This window comes from Podarcis tiliguerta (assembly GCF_965153285.1).
Source record: "Podarcis tiliguerta genome assembly, chromosome: 12".
NCBI classification, from domain to species: Eukaryota; Metazoa; Chordata; class Lepidosauria; order Squamata; family Lacertidae; genus Podarcis; species Podarcis tiliguerta.
The window spans coordinates 21,226,575-21,249,767 of NC_139545.1; the positions used below are offsets into that span (position 1 = coordinate 21,226,575).

The 23,193-nt window shown below is 40.6% G+C and overlaps 1 protein-coding gene across 2 annotated transcripts in view; it reads right to left on the reverse strand.

Moving 5' to 3' along the window:
• KCNH8 (potassium voltage-gated channel subfamily H member 8) overlaps positions 1-23,193 on the reverse strand; it is a 149,450-nt gene that overhangs the window by 74,439 nt on the left and 51,818 nt on the right. For both annotated transcript variants that reach the window (XM_083404681.1, XM_083404680.1), the window contains exons 2-3: positions 21,408-21,641; positions 7,658-7,789 (exon numbers count right to left, since the gene is read on the reverse strand). In XM_083404681.1, coding sequence (XP_083260807.1) covers positions 7,658-7,789; positions 21,408-21,641 — 366 coding nt within the window. The remainder of the gene's footprint in view (positions 1-7,657; positions 7,790-21,407; positions 21,642-23,193) is intronic.

Sequence of the window (23,193 nt, forward strand, 5' to 3'; positions counted from 1 at the left end):
CCACCTGTAATGATACAAATAGTCACTGGAATAACACAGTGAAGGAACCTAGACATAATTCTCTGATTTATGCCGCAGCAATCAGCTAGAGCTATACAAGAGAGGAAAAAGAGGGATTTAACAGTATTTCCAGAAAGCCACATTTATGCAGAAAACCGTTGAAGAATGCCTCTAATATATCTCAGGCAGATATGATTAAATAAAGAGCATTGCATCGCAGACTACAAAAACTAGGGCAGCTTATCTCTGCATTACTAAAAACAAATGGTTTAAGGGGCAGGCCAGGTGTCACGGAAATCTGAAACTGATATAAATCTGATATAAAATCTTATACAACAGTTGGGAAGAATGGTGGCATATTTTCGAGCTAGTTTGCAACAGTGTGCATCTAATAAGGTAAAGGTAAAGGGACCCCTGACCGTTAGGTCCAGTCGTGACCGACTCTGGGGTTGCAGCGCTCATCTCGCTTTATTGGCCAAGGGAGCCGGCGTACAGCTTCCGGGTCATGTGGCCAGCATGACTAAGCCGCTTCTGGTGAACCAGAGCAGCGCATGGAAACGCCGTTTACCTTCCCGCCGGAGCGGTAACTATTTATCTACTTGCACTTTGAGGTGCTTTTGAACTGCTAGGTTGGCAGGAGCAGGGACCGAGCAACAGGAGTTCACCCCGTCGCAGGGATTCGAACCGCTGACCTTCTGATCGGCAAATCCTAGGCTCTGTGGTTTAACCCACAGCGCCACCAGCGTCCCATGCATCTAATAGTTTTCGTGATTTAGGTGGCAGCCATAAATAAAGTCAAAACAGAAAACATACTTCACACACACACACACACACACACACGACAGACATTGTCACCAGAGGCTTCTTTCTCAACCACGAAGGGAGTTCCTGGAAAATGAATGTGTACAGAATGCCACCCTCGCCTCTGCTTATTTATGTTGATTTAGTCCACATACTAAGTCTAAAAAGAGATTGATTATACTTGTGGTTCTTGGATACAATCTCAGGGCTGCCACCTAAATCATAACGTCCTACTTCTGGAGGCATCTGATTGCCCGTGGTTAGAAGGACTGGCATAAAACCTTTTGGTGCCTGAAGTGAAGAACAAGAACTGCTTCCTCTAATTCTACTTACAGAAGCATACTCCAGGACCAACAGTTGAATCTTACTTCAGTACCAAACCTGGACCTCAGAAAACCTAAGCCAAATAAAAGCACAGGACAACATACTGTTGCATTATTTACTCTATGTCCAGAATGTAGGTGTCATTGGCACATAATAGTGATTGAGAACAGATGGCTATAGAGTAGCCATGGTGATAATCATATGGCCAGAATAATTACCAGCCATCAACACCAGGCCTATATTTTATTCAGAAGATGAAATATTTGCATCTATTCTACATTCTGTCAGTCTTTGAATGCTGCAGCAAAATCCTGCCATCATGCTTTCCACTGTGCAAAGAATTTCCTTTGACTTGAATGAATTTTCTCTGCACAAATGCTGCTGCAATTGAGCAGATTCTGTGTCTTTGCATACAGTTGGTTCAGCTCTTGAGTATATTCCTCTGTTTATTAAGTGACCTTTCTCATCTGAGAAAATGTTTCTATCCTGCAGTGAAACTTTAGTCCCTGGAAGATGATAAAGATTATCCATAATTCAGGAGCAAAGCCAGGCATCCAATAATAGTTATTTGTTGACCGCTTTTCTAAGAAATCTCACATCTTATAGGTGTGGCTCACTTGTTCTCAAAGGGCTGAAGCAATGCAGGTGAGTCTATAGGCACAGATTGCCACAAATGAGATCTTCCATAGTGGTGCAGGTTTGGAAAGAATCTTCCACAATAATTGGGTGAACAAGTCTTTATAAAAACCTGTGCCACAGAGGCTAAACATTCTTCCAAGAACTTCATAATCAGCATGAATTGGCAACATGCAATTTATTGTCCAAGATGTGCAGAAGTTCACCTATGAATGTCAGTTGCTTTACCTTTGTGCTTTATTCATGGGCTTCAGAGGGGTGTCTGGTTGGCCACTTTAGGAAACATGATACTGGCCTTCTGGTATCTGCAGAATGCCCCTTATGTCAATAATTCTTCCTATGTAAGTAAGTGGATATGCACAACGTGGGTGGCACTGTGGGTTAAACCACAGAGCCTAGGGCTTGCCAATCAGAAGGTCGGTGGTTCGAATCCCCGCCATGGGGTGAGCTCCCGTTGCTCAGTCCCTGCTCCTGCCAACCTAGCAGTTCGAAAGCACAAAGTGCAAGTAGATAAATAGGTACTGCTCCAGCGGGAAGGTAAACAGCATTTCCGTGCCCTGCTGTGGCTTGCCAGAAGCGGTTTAGTCATGCTGGCCACATGACCCGGAAGCTGTACGCTGGCTCCCTCGGCCTGTAAAGCGAGATGAGCGCCCCAACCCCAGTGTCGTACGCGACTGGACCTAATGGTCAGGGGTCCCTTTACCTTTAAGTAAGTGGATGATGGTTACCTAAAGCTTCATCTGCTAACCTATTTATTTATAGATTATGCCCCAATCCTTTCTCAAGTACTGTCATCTCATGAACCACATTGTGTCCGTGATATCGGAGTTTGATTATTATTTTTGAGTGGGCATCTACTTAAATTAACACTAGGGATAGCAGAGAAATTCAGTTCTGTTAGGATTTTAATACGAACCTACCTACTTTGAACCATCCAAAATAATATGTGAACAGAAAATAGCTTTCCTTCAATATTTACTCTTCTCCAAATTTTGTGATAAGGTTTTCTAAAATGTGTATATTAGGGGAAAGTGTGCATCAAAATGCATATATCAGTGAAATAACATAAAGTGCTTTATATTAGGATAAAAGTGGTTGCAAAAAGGTGACTTTCAGGCAAATATAAAATGTTATATTATGAGAAATTTGCATTAAAATGCTTTTACGTTTTTATTAGGATTTTTATTTTTATTATGAGTAATGGTGGATATTTTTGAACACTGTGGGTAAAAGAGCAGGCAATTACTAGAGGAATGTCAGCAATAAGTAGAAAGGCCCAGGAAGAGAAGGGAAGGGAAGCCAGGGATCCTAGGCAAGATGAGAGATGGTGATGTATAGGTGGTCGAGGATGCAAGGCATTATATGTCTATTTCCCCATTTATTTGCTCTTTTCAGCCTGGCCCACACAAACATATAAACAGCAGGCTAAATTAGATCAAGGAAAGATGTTGCCAGTGTTCATCTATAAGATCAGGAAGTAATTAATACATTTGGTGATTCAGCTAAGATTACTTTGAATGTGAACACAGTTGAACAAAGACGTAACCAGTATTAGAATCATTCCTATACATTACTCAACATAATGCAAGGGACTGAAATAACCCTTGCCAGGCGGTGACTGCTAAACTTTCATTTGATTCTTTGAAAGCAAAACAGCTTTTCTAAAATAGCACAGCGCATTTCCTGCATGCTGTGGAAGAACCATCCTTTTTAGTCAGGTTATGCTAAATCTGGCGATGAATAGGAGGAGTCATGGGACCGCCTCGTCGCTTCCCCCATCTGCCCCCCTTCTCCACTGGTGCTACGCTGATTCTCTTCCCCAGAAGATGGTTGCCTCTCCCAATCCCGGGATGCTCTCCGGAATCCCTCTGGATTTTGCTCTCTCCCTCCAGCACTGATGGCAGCTTCCTGACAATAGTGTACTGAATATATGAGCTGTTTTGTCAACTGTGTGTAGACTACTTTTATGGTGAATGTAGGGGGCCCTGCAGAGGATGTATTAGCTGTACAATTCCACCTTTCTAGAATTCCTTCTCCCATTGCTGCTTTCGCAACATTCATATCATAATTGGGAACTGTTGATTAAACCCAGCCCAGTTCGTCTTTTAAATCTGAGTCTCAATTGCTGTTTGCGTGACTACAAGGTGTCCAAGGGTAAGGTGAGTAATCAGTTTATAAAATTATGCATTGCATGGAGGAAATGGATGGATAAAAGTTTTCCTCCCTCTCTTATAATACTAGAATTCATGGGCACCCAATGAAGCTGAAGATGTTGGACCACAGCCATGTCTGAGTATTCCGATAAAATGATCACAAATGACTTGAAGGCCTTTTCATAAGTTCCAGCCAAGCACACGCACCAAATGTTGGCAGGACAGAAAGAAAAAGACTCTAGAGGAGCTCAACATCTAGTCATGCTTGAACAGGACAACAGTTCTGTAGAAGGCAATATTTTCAAGTAACATGGTCCCAAGTTATTTAGGACATTCATTAAAGGTCAAGGCATCCACCACTACCTCTTCCTTAACCTGTCCTGAAACTTAACTGAAGACAAGTAATCAGACCCTCCCAACAGAGTGCCTTTTCCTATATTGCATACTGGTGATACAAGTTCCAGAATCCCCGGTATTCTGTCAGTTTCCTGCTGGGATTTCTGGAACTTGTAGTCCTCAGCCACATCGGGTAAGGACAGATTACACTGGAATTTAGAAGTGCCCAGTGCTACTGCTTTCCCCTTTTTCAAATTTCTGGGCCTTGGGCTAGGGCAAGGTTCTGGCAGCTCATGGGATCAAGGAAGCATAACCCTGTAATTCACAGCAGGCTTTGTGAAAGTCTGGGTTCAGTTCAATTTTGTCCTTTTTCTTGAAGCATCACTGGTACCAGGGTTTTAGACTTGTAGGACCAGGAATCTGCAAGCCAGTTCTTGTTGTCTAGTAGCCAAGTGTAAAGTTCGGTACTTTACAGTGAATATGGCAGGAGTAAATTAGGCAAAAGGTTGGAAGAGTGAGGATGATGTTTCATCAGCAACTATGATGGTGTGGGAAAATAAATAGGCATAAGATTTAGACATAATGAAGAGTCTCCACCAGAATAATAATATCCACATCGGTAATCACAGCTGGCAGATTACTGTGGCAACCCTAAAAAAGTTTTTATCAACTATTATCCCCATGGAATTATTCTCCCCAGTGTATTGCTGCTTTATGAAATCAATTTTGTCTAGCTTTTTCTTTGCTCCTAATAGAAATTCAGCAGCAGCAATAATAATTATAACAAAAACCCGGAAGGTACATAGTAGAACCATAAATATTTACAGAAATCTTGATAATGTGTAACTGAATTTACCTGGCTAGCATTACTCATCTGAAAAATAAGGCTTTGGAAAACGACGATAATATTTTCTTTTCTAAACTATTCTGTAGTTCACAATTCTATTTATTTTTCCTAGGCACTCCTTGTATTTTATAAGCATGCAACTGAAAATACTGAATATTGGCAAAGGTCCAAAGAACCATTAAACTATTTTCATGAGCCCAAGGGATATTTTTGCTGCATTTCTTGAAAATGGTGTTGCTGTCAGGAGCTCGTCCTACTCTTGAATAGGACCCTGGCAGAGACACATGCCCGAATAGCATGTTCTCTCCTTCCTGGCTGATCGTTTGGGAGCTTCAAAAGCTTTCTTCTGCCTGAACATCACAGCGACTGATGCCAACAGACATCAGCACACTTAGGGATCCACAGAGTCTTCACAGCTTGCGTAACAGAACTCAGCAACTCAGCATTTTGGCTAATCTACTTTATTTACATATAAACACACAGAGAGCACTGCAACATGGCTCCCTGTCTCTCTCAGACAGCAAAGAGAAAAAGAACCAAGGACAATAGTCCCACTTCACGGAACACAGTAACACAAACATCCTGTCTCCATCACTTCCCACACTGTGGAGTCAAAACATACACCGTCATGTGATAGACAACAATCCTATGACTGCAATCACGGAGCAGGAATCTTAACAGTTGCATGTTCCCTGGTGCTGAAGCAGACTTTGTAACTGAGGATTCAAAAGCAGTTTATAGTGTAGCATGAGCCCAAACTGTACAAGAAAAGTCAAAAATTCCACTGGGCTATCACAACTGGTGTGTATGAAGGCTTAGCAGATATGTGGACATCTGCCTTCATGCTCTGTGACTTCATAGTGATCAGTTTCACCTGGAAAACCACTGGCCATGAATTTGACACGTAAGATGAATCCAATAAGAAAAATCCCCATTTCTAATATTGCTAAATTTTGTTCTTGGATAAAATGCCTTTTTATTTCACTAGAACAGCCATTCCATTTCTAAATGTTTGCTGTGGTAAATTACTGAACTGTTTATATTTTGCAGTAAAGAGACATAAACAATTAGGTATGCTAAATGTTTCTGGGGCATCTCACTTTTTGTAGTCTCTAATGCACTATTATGGGCCTTAATGACTCTAATGCTTCAAAGTGCACTAGATGAGTAGTGTCAGCTAAAAACAACTTTCAAAAGACTCTTATAAGTGAGCTCCAAAATAATTTACCCGTTTCACAATTCCTCTGTGTTTTTTAACATTTACCTCAAGGATCTCTATACCTCCAGATTATTAATATATTTTAGCCTGTAAAAAGTTTTATACTTTTTGACATTGAGTCAATAGGAAGCTTTCCTTTAACCTTATAAATAATCATTGCAGTTATTTCCACCTTTCATATGATATGTGAATTCTCAGGCCCTTTCCCCATTTTAAAGAAACATTTATGATAAAATCACATATTACCTCAGAGAATGTCAACCATTTTGAGCAAGTGCTATGGGCACCATCCTCTCTTATCACTTCTCCTCTCCCTTAGATCACCTTCCTAAGAGATAGATGCCTTTTCAAGTGATTTGGGTAAAAGTCAGATCCCGTAGAATTAATCTGAGCCTTGAAAAAGCATACAAAGTTGAAAGAGGAAGTAGGAAAGAGAATCACTCTTCTGACATCCTCCTTCAGCTCTATGGGCTTTTCAAGGGAAAATCAATAACCAGCTCATGACTAAAGGGACCAGGAGATGTGTGGGTGGTTGGAGGCTTCATTGATGCTGCAGAAAGATGTCAAGGGCATCATAGTGCTTACAGGCACCAAGTATTTGCACCCAGGAGAATGAGAGTAGCTACCCACTTCTCCAAGGAGCTGACTTGCCCCTCACATTGAGGGGACCCTGCGTTGTGTGACATGATTTGCACATCATGCTCCCTCTATGTGTCCCACCCTTGCCCAGCGTGCAAGTGCTGTCCAGAGGCAGCGGGCAGCAGGGGGATGGCAGCCCCCTCAATACTGAGGGGAGCTCAGCCCCCTACCCACAAATATTGAGGGGCCTGAAGCCCCTTCCACCCCCTGTAGTTGGTGCCTCTGTCATACTTACTTTCAGAAACAGATGAAAACTAATGCCAGCCCTCTTGGTGTCCTAAGCATGGACTGAGGACACATGATATGGCCACATTTCTGAAGGTAAGCAAGCCTGGGTCTGCTCAGTGATGAATAGCTGTAAGCTTCCTTGAGTTGCATGATGGGGGAAAATGTGGGATATAAACGTACTAAATATTAATTATGGTGTGATTTCAGTATGGAACTACTGCTGGACACATGTGAACTAAGCAATTGTGACACATGGAGCAGAGTCTCCTGCAATTCCAACAGTAAACAAGCAGTAAAGTTCTAATTTTCTAGGCTCAATATGGTTATAACACTGCAAATGACATAAATTCATGACATACCTTTTCCACTGAGTTAGAGCCTAGTAACTTCTATAGTAATGTACATTTTTCACTCTTGTTTCATGTCACACTTCTCTGAAAACATGTCCCCTTTTATTCTGGAAATGATACGAACCTTCTTTTTTATCTTCCAGAGAAACCTTCACTTTTGTATCCGTTATATCTTTGAAAGAGGATAGAAACAGAACTACATCGCCTTTCTCGTTCTTAATAGGGACAATGTCCAATAGGCACCAAAATGAAGACCCTGTAGGGGGGGGGGGAAGAATATATTTAATTCAAACAGCAATCTCTTCCCTTCTTTGGTAGAAAAATATATTTAAAGTATGAAAATTACAAGTAATGAATTTTTTAAAAATACCAAACGAAAACACCCATAACTTATTTAAAGGGTCAATAGTCAGGAAATCACAGATGTTCAGCTCCTGTAAATCTCTTTGCATCATCAGCTGAAGCTCAGTAATTCTGCTTCCTCTGAAACCAAAGCATTAATTTAAACGCAACATGCATCTACTGGGATCATTAATAGTCTAATGAAGCTTTTTATTTTTCTTACGTGTTATTTCCCTTTTAACTTGGCCTGTGTTTCTTATTTTAAAGAAATGCTGCCCCCCCCCCCGGTATGTTAACTTTGGCTTCTTAACCTCCTTTATTCACTATCAAATGTCATTACTTTAGATTATGCCATCTCTCCCTCCTTGCCCTCCCCCTGGCATTGGTTACATTCCTGGCATCTAATGTATGACTCCACTGTTTCAGAGACATTAAAACTAATCACACTCTGCCTTAAAATAGAAACTAAAGCATAGCTCCTCAAATCTCAGCTGTTAAATACAGGCAAGTTGAAACTCATTAAATGCTTGATTTCTACACAGGAGAATATCTGATACCCCTCTGCCTACGGAAATTACTGTGATAAATGTCTTCTGTGCAGTGTGTTAATTGCACTATGGCAGCATGGCAGGATTGTTTAAACACACTAGTTCAAAATGCATACAATTACATGTGTTTAAAGTCACTAATTTTTTCCTGAATGAGTATAATGTATTTAATGCGCTGGCTGTGATTTTTATAGTCATACTACATGCTACTACTTAACATGATTAATAGTAGCAAGTTGCAGTTCGCACAAATATTTTATGCAGCAGGAGAAAATGACAACAGTCCCCAGTTATTTCCAGCAATATGCCTTGTGTGTTGAGCGTGTGTTGAGGTAAATGGAATTCACGTACCAAGGAAATCGGGTCTGAATACACAACAACTGGACATACATTTTGGAAAGTGTCTACCAAAGCAACAATAATACATCATAATAAAATGCAGTCAGGGCTCCCTGGGATTTTTCAGGGTAAAATCCCCCCTGCTTAACCTCAGGTGAGTAATTTGTGTGTTCCTGTGGTATTATGTTCCTGATAGTCTACGGCAGGGCTTTTCTTTTCAGCTGGAACTCAGTTCTGGCACCTCTCAGGTGTTCATAGTGAGTTCCGGCACCTCTTTTTCTAGAAAAAATAGCACTGGACTACGAGGATTCTGACCCAAAGAAGGAGAAACCAGCTGGTTCAGGAACACCAGTGGTGCAACCTGTGGAGGTGCTGAACTGGGACTCGGACACTGGGCTAGAGCTCCCAGGATCCAGAGACACACAATTTAGCAACAAGCACTGATCCAGGCTTGCCGATCAGAAGGTCGTTGGTTCGAATCCCCGCAACGGGGTGAGCTCCTGTTGCTTGGTCCCTGCTCCTGCCAGCCTAGCAGTTTGAAAGCACATCAAAGTGCAAGTAGATAAATAGGTACTGCTCTGGCGGGAAGGTAAACGGCATTTCCATGCGCTGCTCTGGTTCGCCAAAAGTGGCTTAGTCATGCTGGCCACATGACCCGGAAGCTGTACACTGGCTCCCTCGGCCAATAAAGCAAGATGAGCGTCGCAACCCCAGAGACATCTGTGACTGGACCTAGCGGTCCCTTTACCTTTGCACCTGGGATTTCACATATTCCAGTGTCAGTTTTCCAGTGTAGGCGGCATGGAAGGCACCTTCCATGCCCATTGTTTAATCTGGACACTGTGAGAAGTGAAGTTACAGGGAACCAGGCACAAGGCCTTTTTAGTAGTTGCACCCGCCCTGTGGAATGCCCTCCTGGCAGTGCCAGATTAGGTACTGGCCTATGAGCCCTACGCCTTTTAGGGGCCCCATGACAATGGATCAAATAATATTGTTTTGGTTTATTTAAATTTTTGATTGGTAAAATAAAAAAAACTTACTAGGAGATAATTTGCAAGCCCCCCTCTGCCCCCCTCCAATTTTGACTTCTTTGGGGCATCCACAGCGTTTAATCCAGCACTGCCTCTTGGCAGATGTCAAAGAGTTAAACAACTATATAATTTCTCGTAGGCATCTGAAGGCAGCTCTGTTTCAGGAAGCTTTTAATGTTTGATGCTGTGTTTGTGTTGGAAGCCAACCAGAGTGGCTAGGGCAACCCAGTCAGATGGGGAGTAAAAGAAATATTATTATTATTATTATTATTATTATTATTATTATTATTATTATTGGTGAAAGCAGACTGAGAGATGATAGAGTGCTAGACTTTAGGCTTGAGGATTGCTCCTAACAACAGGGTACTCCATTGCCCATACACAAGAAGGTCTCATAGACTAGTGTGGTGTTTGCCTCCTAGGTGGGTCATAAGGAAAGGGTTAAATGAGTGTGAAGTGATTGGCCAGTGGGAACCCAAGGGGAGGAGTTAGAGTTAGAGTTGAAGTTGTGTGGAAGTCAGTTGGGAGTTGGAGAAGGAAGAGGGAGGATAAGTCTGTGGGTTGGTCAAGTGGTGTTGTGAGAGAGTGAGAGAAACTGTTAGGTGGAGTCAGATAGATAGTTGGGATAATCAGTTTGAAGTTGTTAGGAATGTATAGGTCAGTAAAGAAACTAAGATTAAGAAACTGCCAAGAAAAATTAACTGAAACCATAAACTTGTTCATGCCTATAAAATAAACTTGCTTATTTGTTAATGTTAACAGCTGTCTGGACTCCGTGTGTACCCGAGAGAAACGGGTTGGTGGCAGCGGGAAAGCAATCACAGTGGTGGCACAGGTCGTCATAGATCGTCAAACGTCCGGGGACCCTGTGTGATCACCACAACTAGGTATAGGCAGATCCATCAGTTTATGTTTCTCTGTTTCTCATTTTTTCAAGCTTCAGTTTAGTTCTTCACATTTCCATATCAGTTTGCATTTAGAACATAATAAAATATGGAACAAACAGAAGACAAATTAGGATTCAATACCTTGGCAACGCAAACTGTTTGACCATATAATAATGATAATAAACAGAAGCAGCATTTATTTACAACTCTGAGAAGAAAACATATGGTTCTATTTTATCTTCAAAATTATTACTCCAAAAAATAACAATAAAAAGAGACTCTTTCAACAAATCTCTTAATTTTTCTCCTCAAGTTACTTCTTGAGAAATGAGTAAATTTTACCAGCAATGAATGAATGGATTTATTATAATCACTGACTTTGTTTTACATAAATGAAATACGTAATAGTTAACACTGTTTAAATAAAACAGTCAGTTGCAGCTAAAGCAAATAAACCACCAACATTAAATTAAACTAGGACTGTAGCTAAATAAGATGCATGTTAAACTGAACAATTCAATGTCTCCAAATTATTATTTTTCCAGTCTGGATTGTCTGTGTGGATTTCTAGTGTTCTGGAATACTCAGTTCTTGCAGCAGCAATTAATTCTAAATCATCAGTGTCAGTGTCTCTCCTTTTAAATATGCCAAAAGAGTTATCTTCAAATGAAGCAGAATGTCACATCCTGCCATTTCTTTAATTTTATTTAGAGCTCTTCTCTAACCATAGCAGCTGGGGAGGCTGCCTTGCTTGCACCTTGGGAATATGGCGGGTTGCTGGCGCCAACAGAGAGGGGAAGGTATGAGGCAGTGGGAGGTCAGGGTGGGGCAGGTGCTGCATGGAAACCAATCCAATGCTTTTAATGTCGCATCTGCACTTGCTCCTACTCCATGCCGAGATCTCTTTAGAAATGTATACCGTATTTTTCCATCTATAAGACGCCCCCTATTTTTGAGGACTCCAATTTAAGAAAATGGGGGGAGATACCATCCATGTATAAGATGAGCCCAGATTTTGAACATTATTTTATAGTAAAAAAAAAACCCAGTCTTATACATGGAAAAGTATGGTATTTATAAAAAGTAAGATTCATGAAAAGTTTTAAATTTAATGAAATGCTCACAGATGTTTTGATGGATGAAAGGGCATTAGGATCTTGTTGTATTGATCTTTTTTGAAACCAACCTTAATTTGGCAACATTTCCTACATTCTTGTTTTATCTGTGCTGCAATATCCATTGGGAAAGCATGTGTCCTCAAGCCGTGTGCCAGATCACGATTCAAGGCATTTATTTTTTAATTATTATTTAATATTGTTCATAGCATGATGAACTTGCAGCAATAGTATTAATAAAATAATACAGAACATACATCCTAAATATAAGCCAGCATCAATGACGTAAGAGAGAGAAGATACCAGATTCACCGACAAGCTGAAATCAGATTAAACCTCTGAGGTACTGGCTGAAAAAAATCAATAACTTTTAGTACTTGTTGAATGGCGGAAGTCAGAGACCTTCACATTGTCATTGCTTTCACATCTTTACTGGTTTCATTTTTTACGATTCTAGCACATAGGAAAATAACTATGTTAAATAAATGCAATTATTTGTACACTACTGGTGTGTGAGAAATCCAGTGGCTATGGCATTTCAAGGGGGGGGTGGAGAGTTATTGTTTTTTAGAAAGCTTTTCACAATAAATAACTTCCTTTGCCTCAGCTAATACACACAAAGGGCACTGCCTCTGTCAATAATCACTGTCTGACTAAGATCTCCTTCATAGATTTATATTTATGCATTCTGTTCATTGCCCTTAGCTACTTTCTGAGAAGAAAGAGATCTCACCCCCTCTTTGCAGTAAGATCCTAATGTTAAAAAAAACCCGCTTGAACATCCTCAGGGCTGTGACCTCAGTAAGGGTAAAACGAGACAAGAGCTGGTGGATTTAATATTATACAAAGTCACAATATTTCTTTTGTATCAAAATTCAACCAGCACGGAAACCTTTTTAAACCAGGTGAGCACAAGGCCTTGAAGCCAAACTTATGGAGGCCACATGCCAGCCGTGGGCAAAGGTAGCAGCAAAGTGGGCACAGCAACAAAATTTACTTCCACATCCATCTCTAGCCTCCAGCCAGGCAAACAGGAAGCATGATGTCAGGCTTCAGGGAACTGAATCCCTCCCCCAGAGGCAGTAAATCAGCAGATCAAACAAAAGGAGCGTTCTTACCAGATAGTTTCTTTAATAATCACAGCGAGAGAGGAATGCATACCTCTCTAGAAATGGCGCTGCTCCCAGTACAGGTTTACCCCCTCTGTCCCCATTAATCTACGTCACTCCTACATTGCATAATCTGAGCTTCTTGCTGCTGAGCTCTCTGTTCTATCATTCTCAATGCCCGTCTAGTCTTAGGCGAAGGTGGGTCAGGAATGCTGTCCAAGGATACTGAATCTGCCAACTGTCTCTCTCCTGGTGTTTCCTCTTCTAGCTGTTCCTCACCCAGTATTTCCCAGCTTTTCCCCTCTGGACTATGCCCCTCTGCAAACCACTGTTCTAAATCAATACTGTCCTCCTGCCCTAGGGATGGTTCAGGAGAAGGGGGGCGGCCCCCACCATCCCTCCTCAGTCCAGCCCCTGACACATGATTAGAGTTTGAGGATGTATTTGTAGCCAGGCAAAAACACTCAAGAATGCCAATGAGGGTTTGGCCTGAGGACAGGTATTCCCAAGAGCCAGGCAGAGATACCTGGAGACTGCAAATAACCCTTGAATTCAGCAGCAGATTTCATCCTCAGCTAAATCTCCCACCCTCTCCTTCTGCATCAGATCATAGTGAACATAGAGTAGGAAGTGAGAGATCCCACCTCCTCTACACTGCCTGCAACACGTGGAAAAATCAGGAAGAGTTTTCCCTTCAAGACAGGGATCAGGAAGAGGATGGTTAATCTCGGTTGGTGCCATAGCACAAATAAGATCACACCAGGATGTGGCAGGTTAGGTTTCCTCAACATGACATTCAATACATTGAATTTCTGCCTGCTAACAATCTGGGGATGAAGCTCCTAAAGGTGAATTGCAACAACAGTGACATTTTACACAGAAGAAGCTGAAAGCTGGCTGCAGTAGTCATCTTTGCCACCTTAAGTTCATAATGGGATTTTACAGCATGGTGAGGAATTACATGCTTAGAGAGTATTATTCTTCCAGATTTAGCAGATGAAACTGCACAGTCATATCATCCAGCCAGAAATTGTTCAATAAAAGGAATGTGAGTAACTCTCAACTTGTAAGTTATCAGGTTGTATTTGCTGCTTTTAATACTGCATGTAACCACAGAAGCCCAATTCTCTCTCTCTCTCTCTCTCTCTCTCTCTCTCACACACACACACACACACACACACACAAACACACACACACACACAATGCAGAAGGCTAAAGTGAGCAAGGGGAGGAAGGCTGTAACTTTTGATCCCAATGTCGCCATGACTCCAACCCAAACATGCTTACACTTTGCTAACTCTCTCCCTCTGATTTACGCACATTTGGCAAACATCTGGCATGGCTGGACTGCTGGCTGTACCGCCATAAGCTCTTCCATGGGCTTTAATAGGGCTTAATAAATGGAAAATAGTGATGTATGGAAGTGAGACCATAAAGAAGGCTGATCGCCAAAGAATTGATGCTTTTTAATTATGGTGCTGGAGGAGACTCTTGAGAGTCCCATGGACTGCAAGAAAATCAAACCTATCCATTCTTAAGGAAATCAGCCCTGAGTGTTCACTGGAAGGACAGATCCTGAAGCTGAGGCTCCAATACTTTGGCCACCTCATGAGAAGAGAAAACTCCCTGGAAAAGACCCTGATGTTGGGAAAGATGGAGGGCACAAGGAGAAGGGGATGACAGAGGACGAGATGGTTGGACAGTGTTCTTGAAGCTACCAGCATGAGTTTGACCAAACTGCGGGAGGCAGTGGAAGACAGGAGTGCCTGGCGTGCTCTGGTCCATGGGGTCATGAAGAGTTGGACACGACTAAACGACTAAACAACAACAAATGGAAATACCTTTGTTGCTTTTGGAAGGGCTGATACATATACAGCAGCTAATAATGAAAAATACATAGTGTACTGTGTGGCTTATGGTGTACCCTGCCCCAGTACACACCTGACTACAGGCAACCCCCTGTTTGCATGGGAGTTGCGTTCTGGGTCATCACATGTGGCAGTGAAGCACGCATAAGTCTGCTCCACCCTGTTATGCCTCTGCCCCATTCTGCTTCCTTATGTGGCCATGATGCACTCGTGCATGGCCATGCATCAAATGGACATGGGTAAATTGGTTGTTGCCAGCATACAATGGATATATGTGTGAAGGAAGCAACCCACCACCTGCTACAACTCTGGGTTAGCTGCTCAGTTGGTACAGCATGAGGCTCTTAATCTCAGGGTTGTGAGTTTGAGCCCTATGATGAGCAAAAGATGCCTGCCTGCATTGCAGGGGGCATGGTAATAATAATAATAATAATAATAATAATAATAATAATAATAATAATAATAATATTTATACCCTGCCCATCTGGCTGGGTTTACCCAGCCACTCTAGATGGCTTCCAACAAAAGATTAAAAATACATTAAAACATCAGTCATTAAAAACTTCCCTAAACAGGGCTGCCTTCAGGTGTCTTCTAAACATCAGATAGTTGTTAATTTCTTTGACATCTGATGGTTGGGCATTCCACAGGGTGAGCACCACTACCGAGAAGGCCCTCTGCCTGGTTCCCTGTAACTTCGCTTCCCGCAGTGAAGGAACCACTAGAAGGCCCTTGGCGCTGGACCTCAGTGTCCAGGTTGAATGATGGGGGTGGAGAAGCTCCTTCAGGGTTGGATTAGATGAACCTCGTGGTCCTTTCCAACTCTACAATTCTAACTGCACCCTTCCCAAAGGTAACTTTTTTTGTTTGCAGGAGGGGGGGCAATGACTAAATTAGGATTTTTATGTATAAATACTAAATATTTGAAAGCTCCTTGAGTTATCTATCTATCATCTATCATCTATCTATCTATCATCTATCTATCATCTATCTATCTATCTATCTATCTATCTATCTATCTATCTATCTATCATCTATCTATTTATCTATCATCATCTATATCTACCTATCATCTATCTATCTATCTATCTATCTATCTATCTATCCCACCTGTCCCTACAAGAATATCAAGGTGATGTACATTACTCCCCCCCCCGCCCCCATCTAGTCCAGAACACTAACTACTACACTACACTGGCTTTCAATATGAACATTAAGAATTCAATTTTATTTGGGGGGCTGTCAGGAAGAGCAACCATCATTCCTACTCACTTCTATCTCCATTCTATAGGATACAAATAACTTTCTCTCTCTCGCATTCTCTCTCTGCTTGTTTTTATGTCTCCCTCTTTATCGCTGAAATGTAAAAATGTTCAGGAGCAATTATGTAAGAAAGAAATACAAGAGAATGAAGGGGTTATTGACTCAGGGCAACTATGTAAAACTGTTCATAAGAAAATACCATTATATAATAAGTTATCATCCTGCTTGCTTCATAGATTATCTGTAAATATTTCTGCCAGAGATCTTAAGAGCAAAAGAATTAAAAGCTAGACTAGTCCAGAGGTCCTTCTAACTTGGCATCAATCCTGAAGAGGGCTAAAATTGCTGAGAAGCCTTTGCTGGCACACACTGCAAAAAGCTCACTTAAAGCCAAAGTAAGTAAATCATAAGGACAAAAGGACTCAAATGCATTGATAAGACTAGTGCTTTTTTTCCTGGAGGGATACAGGGAACGTATACCCCTAAACATTTTGTGAATCTAAGTTTGGCCTCATTGAGGGGCAGTATTTCAATATGAGTAGGAAAATGAGAGTACCCCTAAACTTATATATATATATATATATATATATATATATATATATATATATATATATATAAAAGCACTGGGTAAGACTTGACTTCCTAGCTGAAGCCATTTTGACTGTTCCTTCATCAACACAGCATGCTTTTTAAACAAAAAAAAACCATGTTTTGACAGTGTAATGCTTCCTATCCGATGATATTACAGCCAAGAAACCCTCATTGAGAATGAATGAATTGGCAAACATTATAACCCAACAGATAGGACTGGCAGCCTGGTGACCGCCTGGGCTAATGCCATACCTATTGCAATCCTCTGTGGATTTATGCATTTCCCACCTAATTATTACTATCATTCATATTGTATAGTACTTTTACACCATGTCCCAAGATAAAATTACAGTGGGGAACAAATGGAGCCTACCCCTTGCGTCTGGTTTCCTATTAAGCCCTTTATTAGCGGTGTGATATGCAACAAAGAAACAGGCGTTTTTAGCAGTGCACTCCATTTATTGAATGTTTTCCCTACAGAGGCTTGGCCAGCATGCTGTTGGTTTCTTGGAGCTAGGCTGAAACACTTTTGTTCATGCAATCTCCCGCTTGTTTTAAAAAGTAAGGGTTTTCTACAATGTTTTCGTGTTGCATTTTATATTTAACTCACTGTGTTGTATGTACATCACCCTGGAATTATAAACAGAGTGGCACAAATATGTTTTAAAGAGCATTGTAAAAATGGTAGGGTGTGTGTGTGTGTATGTGTACCCAACACGAGAGAAAAATCTGGTACATGTGTTAAAGAAATATCTATAAACTCACATGCAAATACATTTCCCCCATCACTATCCCCCAACAGCCCTGCAGAGGACTGTCCCGTGTAAAGAAGAAGATACAGCCATCCTAAGCTTAGGACCTAAAGCCTATCAAATTATTTTTGCCACCTGAATCACAAAATCCCATAAGCACCTCATCACCCGGCAGTGAAATGATGGTGAAAACAACAATAACCATCAACGACAATAAATTAAATAATGAAAGAAATTAAAGAACAGACAATTTCCTGCCCATTCATGATGCACAAAATCAGCTACCAAAGGGAGCCATCTCACTATGGTCTGCAAAACACCCACACCCAACATTCCTGACTGCAACAAAATCCACCCTTTTTAGCACATGACACTCCATTGACCACTCTCTCTATGATCCCTGTACACAATGAAAATCCACACTGAACTTTAAGTTTACAGAAGATGGTGAGGTGGAACCGCCTGCCTGACTCCAGCGTAGACCCAAACCCTCCTGAGCTAGTGGAACTAGTAGTGTGGTTCTCTTGATTCTGACCTACTTGTGTATTAACCTGAGTTTTCAGAAGTTGGCAGGTGCCTTATTTCGAGCTCCTTTTAATCTAGAATGAAGACATAGATCACATTCACACCAGGCACTCATACAGCATTAACAGCCATGCCCTCTCCCCACCCCCAAACCCTAGGAAGTGTTGTTTGTTAAGGGTGCTGGGAATTGAAGCACTTTGAAGGGATGACTAACAGCTCAGCATCAGTTCCCAGGATTGTTTGGTAGAAGCCATGACTATTAAAGTGGTATAAGAGTGCTTTAAATGAGTGGTGTGGATGTCAGCAGGGATGAAAGCAATACAAGCTGCAGATGAGCACCTGGTCAGAATGTGAACAACAACAAAAATAAACTTGAAACTTACTGATGGTATAAAGCAACTGGCAAAGATATAGCTGAGTTTTCAAACTGAGCTCTTGAGTTTTTGTCTTGCCAGATAAAAGAGCACTTTTAGAATATCTGTTCAATATCTAATAGAAACAAAATATATCAAGAAAATCTAGCCATTATAGTAAATACTTACTATATTTCCTAATCACATTTTACTTAGCTCAGTTCTTTGCTTATTATTCAGTGTTTAAAATGCTCTGTATTATGAATTCGGATATGTGCCTGAAATCACTGCTTGGTCTCTAGGCAAGCCTGTACTGAAAGTGTGTCAGGGCTGTCAATTAGAGAAGTCAAACTTCCTCCTGGTTCTAGGTTTAAAATTACAGAACAGTTTCACAATATTTCACTTTTTTCCTATTATGTCCCAAGGCTTTTTTGCTTCTAAAATAGCTCATGTAATGTATTAAAATAATAACACCACTGCATATGAAAACTTACATCCATTACTGTTATACTGTACCTCCCCAGGTTTCATTACAAGAGACACAACAAAGGTAAATAATAGTTCTCTCCCCCAGTTCATTTGCTTCTTTGCCAGGTAAGAGCAATACTGGAAAGCTATCCTATCACCTTGATTTTAATGACACTTCTGCCCCAAGCATGCTACCTGCCAGAAATGCATATTAAAAGGAGATCAGTATGTCTGTATCATTAGGAAAATCTGACTCCAAACACTCTGACTGTACCATGAAACAACCTGGGAAGCAGATTCCAAAGGTCGTACCCCTTTCCTGCTTTTAATCTCTATTTCTCCATGTCATTAACAAACAACTTTGGTTCTTTTCGTTTTGCATCATCAACGGCAAATTTATAGCTGAAAGGAAGAAGAGGCTGTGTTTGTTCAGCGAAATTAGTTCTTCCATGTTGAACCATTTCTTGTTTTCAACCTGTGTACAAATGCTATCCTTCCATCTAAAAATGGAACTGTAGAAAGACCCCACTTGATACTTTGCAACAATCAGGCAGTATTCAACTGAGTAACAGAGTTCCTGTTAATCTGCTGAAACTGGTGGGTGAATGTACAAAGGCTAAGCACTAGGTCTTTCTGGGGGTTTTCCCCCCATTTCAAAAACTCTGGACACACAGTGAATTCTCCCCTTTTTGAACTTGAAAACTTGAGAAATGCTTAAGTAAACACATTACTGCATTGCTTCCTCCAATCACCAAGCTCTCCTGCTGCTGTATAGCCTAGTTCGCTGGCCAGCCCCCACCGAAATGAACAGAGAGTTGTGTTATAGTAGTGATTGTCTACCCTTCCATACTGTAATGCTTAGTCATTGACATGCATAATGGCTCTGGAACTACTGGTGCAAGAGGATTGCTCATATTCAGGCAGTATTTGTAAATTATTTATCTCTACAGATTATCTTTCTTGCATCAGTTTTCCAGGAATATGGTTTAGAGACGCAGTGGCACGTCTTCCTTCAAATGCTAATGTTGTCAAAGGGCACGATTCTGCTGAATTTTCATGAAGCCTCCCTGCAATGCTACATTTTAATGGTATACTCCATTAACGTCCTGGCAACTTCACTAAACTTCATGCCTTTCCCTTTATGGTGTGGGTGTGTGGAGAGAGAGAGAGAGAGAGAGAGAGAGAGATGATTCTCTAGTACTTGTTTCTCTCTTTGATGTGTATGAATTTGGAGTCAGATTTCCTCCTGTGCAAACAGAAGGCCTCCAGAATGCCTCTATCCATTCACACAGGGAACTGGGACCAGTGGAGGCTTCCTGTTGGAGAAAGGAGACAGGGAAGTGATTTTTACCAGTTCCTGATTCCTCCATGTCCCTCAGGGCCACCTTCTGTTTTGAAGGTTCCCACAAACTGCCAGAATAGGGCACACAGGCAGGAGGAATCAGTGAAAATTGGCAACCCATCCCCTTTTCCCAACACCAGCAGAATTAAAAGAATTCCATCAGTATAAAACTTGGGGAAACGTTTCCAGAACATACTTTTTTTTTCAAATAAGAGCTGTGTTCTGAGCTGAAATATATTTCCACAGCAAAGAAGTTGATTCCCCTCTTTTCCCTGCTTATTGCTGCTACCCTCTTTTTTATCTCCTTTTCACTTGCAAACCAGGAACAAGAACAGAGTCTCTTCCTCCTTTTTGTTATCCATCAGCCTCACATGTCTCACTTGCTTTTTCAAGGGACAATGACACATTTCCTCATCGAAATATCCCAAATAATGTGTACAATTAACATTTGCTATGTGTCATTAGTATAGACATATGAAACCACCTTCAGGAATTTTTATAGCCTTCTTGGAACTCCTTTTGCTTCTGTTGAAATTCCTCAAAAAATCCCCACTATTTCAAACAGGAACTTCCAAATCGACTTTTGAAATTTCAGAGACAACTACAAATTTAAAAATAAAGCATTCCTGTGGCTAGATGTGGTGTTGCCTGCAGTCCATTAGCTCTGAAGACTTGCTTGTTGTGGGCTCAGATTTTTTAAAGAGCAAGAAGCAATTTTTCCCCCAGGGGTCCTTCACCTTGCTTTAAAGTGCAGGCAGGTTGAAGACTTATCGCACAAAGTTCAGAGCTATCCAGCACCTATTTATTTCAGTGTAGGCATGTAACACACCTCGGTATATTTTGCCATGGGTGCCAAAGGTCAATTCAAACATGCGTTTTCATAACTCTGTGACTGAAATGATAATTATCATGTTTGAAAAGAACCTCACAGATCAAGCACTACCACTCATATCACATCATCCTACCTCCAGTACAATATTTTTCAGTGAGGGTTCTCCCAAGCTCAGCTGACAATTTCAAATGGTACACAATCAAGTTGTGAAATACAGATTGAATCAGCTGCATTGTGAATTTGTCTCATGAGTTCAAGCTACATGTTACCATAATCATGGGTTAGTATTTGAATAGAATCCCAAATTATGGACAATGTGGAAAGTAATCTACTTTAAACTGAATTTAACAAAAACTCATAATAAGTTTCACAACTTTAGAGTGTACTTTCATGCATATACATATATGTGGCCTTCTGAACATTCATATGCAGAATAAATAGTGGTTGTTACATAACCACTGAATAATGGCTACGTTCACAGCATGTCTGATGAATGAAATAATACTCACCGTTCTTTTTGTAAAACATGATTTCTCCTTTGAATTCTATCTTTTCTTCCAGTGACTTTTCAATTTGAAGAATCATCTGCTCATTTGTTTCAGCACCATATAAAAATTTACAGCTGCAGCTCTTCTGCATGACTTCCGTTCGTGCAAATCCAGAAAGCTCACAGAAGCCATCGGAACAGTAAACTATGGGGAATCCTTTAGCCACCTGAGCGTTTGCAAGGATAAAGTTACTATCTGTAAGGGAGGAAAAAAACACATGGAAGCAAAGCATTTATAAAACGGATCTCATTGTTCCCAGTACAGTGCAATATTCAGGCTGATTCATGTAATAAAAAGTGATTGTGGTGGAAAACAGCCATATAAATCAGATCATATGTTTTACTTCTAAGAGACAACTGGACCACAAAATATAAAGATACTGACTTTTTTGCATTGTGATTTTTTTATTTATTTCTTATATCAGTCATAAAAAGAGATTCACCCACGGCTGATTTTTTTGTTTTGTTTTAACATTCCTTTCCCCCACCCCCATCCAGAAGCACCAAGTTTTAATTTAATTACATTTAACTTCTTTTAATTTCAGTTTTTATTTGAAAGTATCTTTCGCCAAATCAGTATGTATCATTGGAGGTCTATAAGTAGGTCCTATCGATGTTACATACGCAATGAACTATGTAGGGTTGATTGACAAGTAGTGATTTTCCTGTCAAGATATTGACTTTTTTCTTCTCATTAACGCTACAAGTTGGACTTTAGTTAAATTAGTGGTTGTGCGTTTCAGTCATAAACAGTGACATCTGAAAGAAACAGGGCCCTGTCAATCAGATACGTTATTGTTAAATTCCAGCAAACAAATAGATTGTCTTATAAGCAGTGAAGGGAGACATATGGTTTCTGAATTATGTTGCGGTGAATAATTTAGTTAGATAATTGTAAGCTGCTGTTTATCTTTCTTTAGTTCTGTGAAACTTCCCATGTCCTATATGCTGTATCTTTCAAGATTTTCAGTACATGCAATCCTCCTCCTGCTTTTGTCCTCTTGTAAAGCTTCACAATGTAATGGACATTTTCCTGCTACCCTCTCTCACCTGCATTGGGTTGGAGAAGTTTAAATTTAAGAGATGGCTTGCGTACCTTCTTTAGGGATGCTCTTTGAGCACTGTTGTGTGTTGACCCCTGAACACTAATATACAATTGCTCTCTTGCAAACTAAAGTGGAAAGTACGGAACAGCAGAAATGTAAAAAAGGGCTTTTTCAGGTATGTGTGCATAAGAGAAGTGAAGTCACAAGGACATAGGGTGGATGGGAAAGATGGTATTAATATGCATCACTGATTTATTTTTAATAAGGCTCCCATCATTTTAATAAAGCGCTGAAGTTTACTTTAATAGACTTACTATATTTCAATTCCTGTGAGCTCACTTGCTTGACCTTATCCAATTAAAGCAGTTTCTGGAATTATTCATAACACTTCCTAATAGATTTTATTTGTTCACCTCACATCCGCAATCCAGCGAGGTTCAAGCAATTGTTTGACTCCTCAAACTCCCACTTTTGTTTTACTAAATGGAAAATGAATATCATTACCAGTGTTATGTCTTTGTGTGCTGATTCTGCTGTCAAAACAAAATCAGATTCCCCTACTAGTAAAAGAATTAAAATCATATGCTTGCCATGCAAATTGATGATGTTGCCTCTGTATAAAAGCTAATGATCATGTATCTAAAAAGCATCTGCAGCCTTCAAATTAATTTATTCCTGGGTTTCTTATTGTTTAAAATACAA